General features: G+C 51.5%; 1 protein-coding gene across 1 annotated transcript in view; it reads left to right on the top strand.

Annotated features, from left to right (window-relative positions):
- Positions 1 to 280: 280 nt before the first annotated feature.
- CELF5 (CUGBP Elav-like family member 5) overlaps positions 281 to 10,386 on the top strand; it is a gene marked incomplete at its 5' end in the record, with an annotated part of 36,445 nt that continues 26,339 nt past the window's right edge. Inside the window, 2 exons of the mRNA XM_083880044.1 lie at positions 281 to 572; positions 7,013 to 7,095. Of these exons, the coding sequence (XP_083736170.1) occupies positions 281 to 572; positions 7,013 to 7,095 (375 nt within the window). The remainder of the gene's footprint in view (positions 573 to 7,012; positions 7,096 to 10,386) is intronic.

The raw sequence follows: 10,386 nt of genomic DNA, 5'->3' as shown, positions 1-10,386 counted from the left end.
GCAGCACGGAGGTCACTTGCGGCTTTCACCACCCTCTTAGCCCAGCCGGCCGGTCCCGAGTGGCTCTCCCGGACCCTCCCGGGGCTCTCCCGGGGCTCCCCGGTGCCGTCCCCGCTGCCCCCCGCTCCTGAGGGCCGGGGCGGCGCGGGGCCCGGCAGGGGGCGCTGTGGCGCGGCTCTTTGTGGCGCGGCGGCGGCGGCGCTGGCGGCGGGGCCGTTCCCGCCGCGCTGCCTCCCCCGCCCGCCCGCCCGCCCGCCCGCAGCCGCGCCGGGCGCGGGGCATGGCCAGACTCACCGAGGGCGAGGCGAGGAGGCAGCCGCCGCCGCTACCGCCAGCGCCGCAGCCGCCCCCGCCGCCGCCGCCGCCGCGCCGAGCCTCCCCCATGAGCAGCAGCGGCGGCGCGGAGCCCCCGGCGCAGCCCGACAGCATGAAGGACCTGGATGCCATCAAGCTCTTCGTGGGGCAGATCCCGCGCAACCTGGAGGAGAAGGACCTCAAGCCGCTCTTCGAGCAGTTCGGCAAGATCTACGAGCTAACCGTGCTCAAGGACCGCTACACCGGCATGCACAAGGGTGAGCGCGGCGCGGAGCGCACAAAGGGGCGGCGGGCCCCGGCTGAGTCCACGCGTGACCCGCCGCGGTGTGCGGCTCTCCCGCACCCCCGAGCCCTCAGCGGGGGCTGGCGGGGCCCCGATCCGCTGCCCGGGAACGCGTCCGCATCCCCGGCGCCCCCGGGCAGGGTCCGGCCCCCCGGAGGAGCCGCCCCGCGGAGCCCCCCGGCCGCGGCCGGGCCCCGCCGGCAGCCCGGGCCTGTGGCCCCGCGGGGAGCGCTGACAAAGGCGGCCCCGGGAGTGCGGGCCGGGCCCCGGTGCTGCGGAGCGCGGGGGCCGCGGCGGGACCCTGCCCGGGCTGCCCGCCATCCCTGAGGGGGCTCACACCCACCCCGGCCGAGGGCTCGGCGCTGCGGGTTTAAAATCCGTGCAACAAAGAATATTGGCCGCGAGTGTGCCGCTGTCAGTGGCGTTTGGGGTAGGTGAGGGGCCTTGGCGGTGGCACACGGGGAGATGAGGGGTCTTCCTTCGCTGGGGGACCTTCAGTGGGTGCTGAAAAGTTTGAGGAGGCTCCTTTAGGCTCGCTTATTGTTGTGTTTTTATAGCGAAGAGCTGTGGCGAGGCTGCTCCCTTCGGCTCTACCCCACCCCGGCAGGTGTTTGGGATCTTGTGACCAGCGCGGCTCCAGCAGGAGAAGGGAACTCACGGAGTTGTTTGCTGTGAGATCCGAGGGGGCGATGGCAGCCTCGCTCCCTGGCACAGGTAGAACAACCTGCAGGGAGCCGACAGTGAGTTCCCTGGAAGCTGTCGGTGCTCAGCCTGGGCTGGCGTGCCCTAAAATGATCTATGATGGGGCCATGTGTTGGTGCGTGCTGGAGGGAGTGTGCCACAATCAGTCCTGGTGCCTCAGATTTAGGAGGAGGGGTAGGAAAAATCGAGTGCCTTGGCAACGTGAACCATTCTAGACTGAGCAGAGAGGGAAGAGGACAAGAGAAAAAAACAAGTGTATTTTCAAACAAAAGACCAAATCTAACTCCAGCACAAAAGGAAAACACTTTCTCATTGAAGCCTGTGGGGGCTGGGCTGGCATGAATTTAGCTGAAGAAGTGTGTCTGGTCGTGAGTGAAAAACGAGGATGCCATGTGCTTGTGTCTGTGTGTGCAAGGAACTGCATCCAAACCTGCTGCCAGGGGATGGGGAGTTGCAAGGTTTCAAGCCCAGCAAGGAGGAGAATGGGCCCAAGGCAAGAGGCAATTGCACATTTCATTCCAGTTGACGTCTTAAATATAGACCGTGTGGTCTGAGGTCAGCTCCCAGGCAGGAGACAAATTCTAGGGAGCTGCTTAGGTATGGAAATTAGAGGAGGCAGCAGTGGTATTAGCCATGTGTGTGTGATATTAACGTGCTGTTAAAAGCAGGATTTCTGCAGCCAAATAAATACATCCTTTTGGTTCTAACATTTTTGTTTTTTTGAGTGGATGTGGGTGTTGTTGGTCAGGGGTTGTTCCATCTAGAAGAGGCTGTTGAGATGTGAGGTTCTCTGGTGGTTATTGTGGGGTTGTTTCCACAGCCCTTCAGTTCCCTTTGGCCCTCCCCATCCTGTTTTGTACCAAGTGAGAGGCTGGGATTCCTTCCCTGGTGGCATGAGTTTGCATGTAGATCCTCAGCCTGTTTTGGGAACAGCCTCTCCACAGAAGTCATCCCTTCACAAGGAAGTGTGTGGGGGTTTAGCGTGCACTGAGGGAATGAGATGCACAATCCAGCCCACCCTGATGCCTGATCACTCTCATTTACCAGGTTTGGCTGCAGTGGCTTGTGCTCCACGCAGGAAGGGCCATCCTGGTGAGGAGCTGCTGCTGGCATCAGCAGGCCTGGGAGGTGCCAGGCCTGACCCAGGAGCTGCAGTGGCCCGGAGCTCTGTCACAGCCCCTGAGCAGGGGACACTTGGGCTCTGCAAGCTGGTTCCTGCCCTGTACAGAACCACCTTTCTGGGGCACCTTTCTAACAGCAGACTCAGTTTTCTCTCCCCATGTTCCTGATCTGCAGTGAGATCCAATTGACAGCTCACATGCAGCTTCCATCTGCTTTTTTCCCTTTCTCTCCCCAAAGGGTTGTGTGAGGAGCCAGCACTGCTGGTGAAGCCCAGCGTGTCCTCTTGTGTTCCCTTAGAGCTTGACGTGGAGCTGGGCAGCCACTTCTGCCTCCAGGGAGGAATAAGGGTGGAAAAGGCCTGCCAGGGGCTGGAGGATGTGAGCTGGGCTACAGTGTCCAAGAGCTGGTCCCGTATGGGTGCTGAGAATGGATGAATTCAGTGGAGGCAGAGGAGAATCATAGAGATCTAGAAATGTGAGCTCTGCTATGGAATGGTTTTGTTAGTACCTGACTAGTCATGTCTCAGCAACCTGGCTACTGGTAGCTGATACTGTTCCAGCCTAATATTATTCATGAGGCAGTTTTTCTATTTATGTTAATCACAGATACATTTGCATGTTAATGGCAGCGTTTGTCTCAAAGCTAATATTTTCATGGGAAGAGTGGGGAGGTGTTTGAACAGGCTTTTGGAATGGGTCAGGGGAGGCTGAGTGGGGAGAATCAAGTGGAAATTTTTGGCCTTGTGTTCCAGGATTAGGCAGAAGGCAGTTCCTTCCCAAGTGTCAGCTGGATGGGTTTCCTAGGAGCGCTCATGGTAGGGAAAGTGGAGTGATTAAGGAGTGTGAGATGCCAAACTGAACTGCAGGGGAATATTCAGCAGGGGCAGGAGCAGCCCTCTCACAGGCCTGTGGACAGATAGGTGGCTTTTCCAGAGGGCAGGGATACAACAACATCCTCAGCCCAGTTTGCCTCCCTGGCAGCCCAGTTTTGACTCAGCTTCTGCAGGCTTGTAGATTAGCTCCCCACTGACTCCATGCTTCCCCTGCTGAAGGATTTAATGTGATTTTTGATGCTAAGCAGAATCTAGAGATCCCTCCCTCTTGCAAACCAGCAGCCTTTTCTTGCTCAAGGCTTTAGACTGCTGATGTGTGGAGTAATATTTAAGATCTGAAGGGACTGTAAATTCCAGAGTCAATGTGTAGTTTGTAGGGAGAATGAGGCACAGAATATATATGTATATTTTATGCAGTCTCTTGCAAGTGGAGCTAGCCTGAGTTCTGCTTTTAGGGAGCTGAAAACCCTCCTGGAGCCCATGGAAGGGGTGTGGTACCACCAACGCTGATGGGGCGTAGAGGGATCTTTGGCAGAATGGTGGTGGGCTGGCTTTGCAGACAGTGCTCGGGGTGCTGTCCTGCATCCCCGTGCTGGGAGAGGGTCCTTGGCACTGCCTGGGACCTTCAGGCTGATGCTTCTTAACACCCTGAGCACTTTCTAACACCATGTCTTGTGTCTCAGCAGGCACAGCTGACTTGGTGTGAGAAGTGCCCAGAGGGGCTTGAGCCTGTCTGTCTGAGCTTGCTGTTAACTAAAGCAGGAAATGTGGAAGTGAGAAAACCCAGTGAGTGTGACAGGCCCCTCTGCACCTCTGTGGACATCTCTTCACTCTTGAGCAGATCCTTGGGTGGCTCTGTCAAGCTCAAAGTTTTAGGAGCCCAGAGAACCCATGAAGGACATGGTGAACAGAATCCTGTCACAACATCCCAGGAGTAGCTGCAGAATTACTGTGCAAGAGATAATGGCTCTTCAGGAAGGAAGTTTATTTTCCCCAAATATCTTTTTACACAATTAGGCTTAGAGCACAGTGTTTCTGCCAAACCTTTTCCTGTACTTCTGACCAGGACTTTGCAAAGAGAATGGAATTGACTATTGCACTCTACCTCCAAAACACTTGGTTGTGAAAGGCAGTAATCATATTTTCCAAAAGACATTGCTGACATCTTTAGCTCCCTCCTTTCCAGAGCCAGCACAGCTTCCCAGGTTCCTGTTGGGGAAGTAAGAATGACAGGAATGCCTTCAAACCTCAAAGCTTAGAGACATGAGGAGCTGGGGACAGAGCAGTGGATCAGGCTGTGCTGTACCTGTAGCCCCAGCCCAGGCAGGACGTTAGAGGCTGCCTGAGTGCTGCTTCATACTTGAGTGAAGACAAGGAGCACAAGTGGCTTCTGCTGAGCAAATACCCACATCCCTATACAGCAGAGCAGCAATGGGGATTGCCCTTGGGTGGGAGCTGGAGTGAGGCTTCTTCAGGCTCCACAGTTATGGGATGTTTCTGTCTCTGGAAGCTGCTGCCTCTTGGTACCTGAGCTGCTAAAAGATGGATAATGCTACTGCCTTTGCTGTAGGGAAGAGAAGGACCACAGGACTCTAGGGAGGGGATTCATGGCACTTCGGTGGTGGTGGGTGTAGATGTTCCTGGCCTTTACGAATCCCTGATCTGCCATGATAACAGTACCTCCTTGTGTGAGGAGTGTCTCTCCTTTATCCTCACTAAATGGTGTGTCTTTGTCCAGTTCTCATTTTTAGCTTGTCCTCCCATGGACTGGGGTTTTTGAGCCTGGCAGTGTGCTTTGCCTCAGTTTTGACATTCCTGAGCACTGGGATATGGGACTCTGCAATATGAGGATGGAGTTTGCATCCTTTATGTGAACATAACTCCTCTCCTATCCTGAGTTTTCTGAGATTTTCTCAGGCTGATGCTCCTGAGGCAAGGATGGTGCCTTCACTGCACGTGGGCATAGTACCAATGCATTGAAGCTTTTAGTGGAATAAATTGCTTATTCCCAACTGCTGACTTCAGAGTTTTGTGAGCTAAACCTGGCCCAAATTATCTTAAAATGAGTCTCTTATGACTTGCAAAGTAGCAGACTGGAGCAGCAGGTGAAATTGGGTATCTGTGTTTGAGGCTTTGATGACCAGGCCTTCAAATCTGTTAGAAATAGATTATAGAGGTTATAGAGTCTGGTCTCTCTGGTTATAGAGCTGCTTTTGAGGCTTGATGTCAGAGCAGTCCATGGCAGGAGTGAAAGCCAAGGGGAGCTTCCCCACCACAACAGAGCCAGCTGCCTTTGCCAGGAGCAGTCAAGTTTACCTGCATTCTTCCTGGCCTCACTGCATTTGTTAAATTACCTGTTGGTCCCACATTTGACTTTGGTGCAGCATTCTTGGTTCAAAACCTGGTCAATGAGGAGATTTAATGACCTCTTAGAGATATCTCATGCTTGTGTGCTGTTTATGGAAGGTTTTTTTTTTCCCTCTAGCAAGAGGTGTGAGGACAGATGTGATGTGCTTACCTGCAGCAACTTCTTGGAGCTGGGATGGATGAACAGGATAATTATGTTGCTGTGGTTGGGATTGTCCTGAGGAGCTGGTTTCTGTCTGGCCTGAGGGTGTTGTGTACCATGGAGTCGCACTGGGGCAGAGGGAAGAGGTCCAGACAGCCCCTGCACCCATCTTTGGATCCATGGAGAGCTGATGCAGCTTTGGAGTACCCCAAACTAGACACAAAAATGTGGAGACAGAAAAATGGGCCTCTCTGGCTGTAACAATGCATCTGCAGCCCCTGCGCAGCAGTGTAGACAGGGAAATTCATCAGCAAGCCAGAGGGACTCGTCCTGCCTTTGCTTGGGATGTGAAATGCCACTGTGGATAGGAGGGGGATGAGTGAGGGGGTCAGATGCATCCTGAGTCTATTCTCCAGTGCTTTGCCTAACCTCATCTGAAGCAACTCAAGTGACGGAGCTCCAGGCACTTCCCTGGGGAGATCATTCCACAGTCTAAATCTCTTTCTGCTAGGAAATGTTTCTTGATAACCAGCCAGATTTTTCTTTTGCTTATTCTTAGCATCAGAGCACCCAAAGATGATCCCTCTTCTTCCTGGAGGGGCTACAACTCCTCCCCTCCTCCCTTGGCTCCAGCATTCTGCTGAGATGTTGAGTCATATCTTGACTAAGAATGTCAGGATCTGGCCTTTTCTCTGTGCTTTTTATCTGGCTTCTTAAGTTGGCCCTTGGAGAATGCACGGTGCTCTGCTGGGCTGTGTGCTGCCCTTGTGGTGGATGTGTACGTTGGTGTGTGTTTGTGTGTGCATCATCCAGCACACAAGGTCAGGCCTCTCCTGCTACAGCTTCCCCTCATTTGTGAATCTGGATCACCGAGTTTTTGTATAAGCCTAAAAGCCCAGATACTTTTTCTTCCTTCCGTGCTTCTTGTCTGATTTTAATCAGTAGTCATGCTGGTCCTTGCCTCTCTCCTGATCTTTGTGTTTGGGACTGTTTCTGCCACAGACAAGATCAGCTTTTTGCTCTCTCATTGTGTCTCACCTCATTCAACAGCTGTGTCAAGCCCGTTGATTCATTGGGACCCTTTTCCAGCTCTTAATAGGCTTTAGATGTGGCCTGCAAGTCCTTTAACGTTGTTCCTTTGTCTTTTTTTTTCCCCTGGAGCTTTAGACACATCCAAATTATGTAACATTTGTGTTGATGTTCATCTGCAAGTGCCTGTCTAACTTGACACTCGCTGTATCTGCTGCAGGTTGTGCATTCCTCACATACTGTGCCAGAGACTCTGCCATCAAAGCCCAGACAGCACTGCATGAGCAGAAGACTTTGCCAGGGGTAAGTCCCAGTGAATTGTCTGGAGCTGATGCTGTGGGCAGGATGATGGGGAATTTTCAGGGGAGGGAACAAGCGCGAGAAGTGGCTTAGATCAATTTTCCTGCTTGTGGAAGAGAAGGGTGTTTCAGGGGTTAGAACAGGGATATGGGAGTGGAAGCACAGCACTGTTCTTCAGAGCTACTGCTTTTTTTCTCTGGCCAGGCCTGTTTCTGTGCCGCTCTTTGCTCTGTGGTGTGACAGGATAGCTTCAGCTTTCTGTCCCTGTCACTAGGGAGCTGTGGGCTTTGGGGTGAAGTGTGTGGGTGCACAGTGGGCATTGCTGAAAAACACACAGGAAATAAGATACCAGGTGTGCAGAACCTGCTGGTGCATCCGATTCTACTCTGCCATTGCCCTGCAGGATGCCTGGACTGAGCTCTGATGCAGTGGCTGAATTGGATCAGCCTCTCAAGAATAAAAAAATATACTTGCCACATGCCATTATTTGGAAGAGAAATGGGTTATTTAGGTGAGAAAAGGACTGCTGGTGTGTTCCTGGGTCTTGCTCACTCCACACCTGGTCTTGGGAGCAGAGTTCAGTGGGATTTGAGGGAGGCTGGGCTCTGTGGAACAGGTCTCTCCATGCCTGGCAGTTCTCTGCCTCCCTGGGACCTGCTGGAGAGCTGAAAGGGCTTCTGGATTGTTTCCCTTCCCGTTTTGGTATGACTAAAGAGCTTTGACTGGGCAGTTCCCTTGCTGTACTGAGGGGGTTGATCAAGCACATTGAAAGGATTCATTTGGAGGTGAGTAGGAGGAGTTGGGTACTTATAGATAGAAGCTCACAGGAGGCCCTGAGTGCTCAAGGCAACAGAATAATTAATGTAAACCAGGGGTCTCTGGAGGGTGGTTAGGAATTCTTAACCATAACATTTCTTCTTTAACCCATACAGGTCCAAAGAGCTTCCCTCACCTCTCCCAGCTGCCCTCAAGACCTCTACACGCCCACACATCCTTTTCTGTATTTGTTAACCTGTGCTTTTTCTGCATGGGCCTGTGCTGGCATCTGAGTGCTGAAATACATGTTACTTAATTACAACTTAACAGAGTCCTTATCTCAGGACAGCCAGGGGGGAGAGCACAGATAACCAGCACAAATCCGCCTGAATTATTTTTGTGTGATGGGAGATGGTTGGATTTTTGAATCAAAGCAGTGTAACCAAGTGTGTTGGTCCAGGGCAGAGCTGACAGTGTCTGTAAGAACAAGTCAAAGGATGGAGGAGCAGTTGAGAGGAGTCATGGCACAGTGCTGTTAATGCAGTGGGGAAGTCAGACGTGTCTCTGAAAAATTATTCATGTGAGGCTTGGTGGATTCGAGGCAATCTCAGTTTTGCTACAGTTCTACATCAGGGATTTGTTGCATGTTTCACTATGTTCTCTACTGTCTGTGCTCTCAGGGGTTGTAGAGAGCTGCATGGAGCAGTGTTTAAAGCAGCAATTTATCTATGATGTGGTGATCTAAAGGCTTTTTATGTTAAGGGAGGTGTAAGACACTGCCTGGGAACACTAAGAAGTCTGTGGTAGGTGAGTACTTTTGAACATACTTGTCTGGAGACAGTTAATGAGCAGTGTGGTGTAATTATGTTTCAGGATTAGGATGAAGATGAGCTGTGCTGCATTTGGAGCTGTCTATTTTCAGCCTGCCAATACACCACTTCATCACGTGTAGTTTCTCTTTTGTTCAGTCCCTCAGTGACCAAAAGGCAGAATTCTCCCTTTGGTCATTCAGAGATGGTTCCTTGGTATGGACATGGGCTGGGTGAGCTGAGGCAGCTTTCAGCCATGCTCTGCTGGTGTCTGTGTAGCATCACCTGGCCTCGTAATCTGCTGATTTTGGGCAACATTTTGGAAATTAAGCACAGACAAGAGGGCCAGGCAATTGCTTCCCTGTTTGGGGAAGGAGAATGTAAAATTCCATCTCTGTTCATTCACGTCTGCATCATCTACTGATGATCTCTAGGGCAAAGCCTATCCCCAGGAGTTTAGCCAGGGCCCCAGCATAGGGCAGAGCACAGAACATACTGACCACACCACTGAGATTTCAGTCAATGGGCCACAGCCTGGTAAACAACTGATTCTTGTGCATTTTACTCATATCCTCTCTCTTTGCACATAGCAGGAGAAGAAAGAAAGCTGGAGAGTTATGAAGTGTAGGGTGACACAAACTGTCACCTGAATGCACGACCAAGCCTCAGCAGGTTTAGGGATCAGTCTGGCATAGGAAGGATCTTGTGCTGATCCTGCACTTGCTGTTGTATCACCCAGCAGTTGCAGGTGGCACAAGAACCAAAGTACCTTCCTTTGCTGGTCTCAATGCAGAGAGCTGTGGTTGAACTCAACAGTTCATGAACCTGAATAGAGACAAATTACTTTCTTTGTCTAGATTGAGGATTTGGTAAGGACAGTGTTATCGGAGTGCTTTGATATGGTTTCTGAGATGCTCTTAGGCTGGGATCAGGCAGCTGGAGCAGAACTTCTGGGTTCCCTTCCAGGCTGTCACTGGGTAGGTCTGGGCCCACAGAGGTGTTGTTGAAGTCCTCCAGGTCTGATGCCAGCAATGTCAGCCCACCTGCAGGGCCATGTAGCTTACCTAAGCTTTTATTTATAGTTATATTTATATTTTAGGTTTTCCACATAAGTCAGTAGGAATCACTGTGGTCTGTATTTATTTTTGTGGCATTTGGGGCAAGTATGAGGTCAAAATTCTCTTTTGCTTCTGAATTGAATGCTGTTGGATATATGGTAACTGAATGGAATTTAAACCCTACAAAGCTTATTTTTTGACAGTAAGGCTCAGCATCTTTTTATGAGGTAGACAGAATTTTGGCTTTTACATTCTTTTATATGGGCCAGTGTGCTCAGGGTGTAAAGCAACAAGACTGTCATAGAATCATCAGATTGGGAAAGACCTCTGAGATCATTGAATCCAACCATTAACCCAGCACTGCCAAGTGCACTAAACCATGTCCTCAAGTGCCACATCCACACATCTGATGGTGACTCAACCAGTTTCACCTGTACAGCTGCATATTGTATTATCTAACTCACCTGTGCTGCCCTCAGAGCTGCTGAATTGTTGAAATCAGGCCTTTAAGGCTTTTCCCTAAATCCAGTGTCCTCTTCAGCTGCCAGCCAGCCCAGCAGTGCTGTGTTTCACCTTCTCCCCACTCCCTGGCACACTCCTCCCTGCCTCAGTGAAATGATATTATATCTCAATAACCCATGCCTTTGATTCGTGATTGTGCCTTCACTTTG

The sequence above is a fragment of the Zosterops lateralis genome (assembly GCF_965231275.1).
Source record: "Zosterops lateralis genome assembly, chromosome: 29".
Taxonomy (NCBI): Eukaryota; Metazoa; Chordata; class Aves; order Passeriformes; family Zosteropidae; genus Zosterops; species Zosterops lateralis.
The sequence above is the reverse complement of the archived record's forward strand: the minus strand, read 5'-3'. Positions and strand labels throughout refer to the sequence as shown.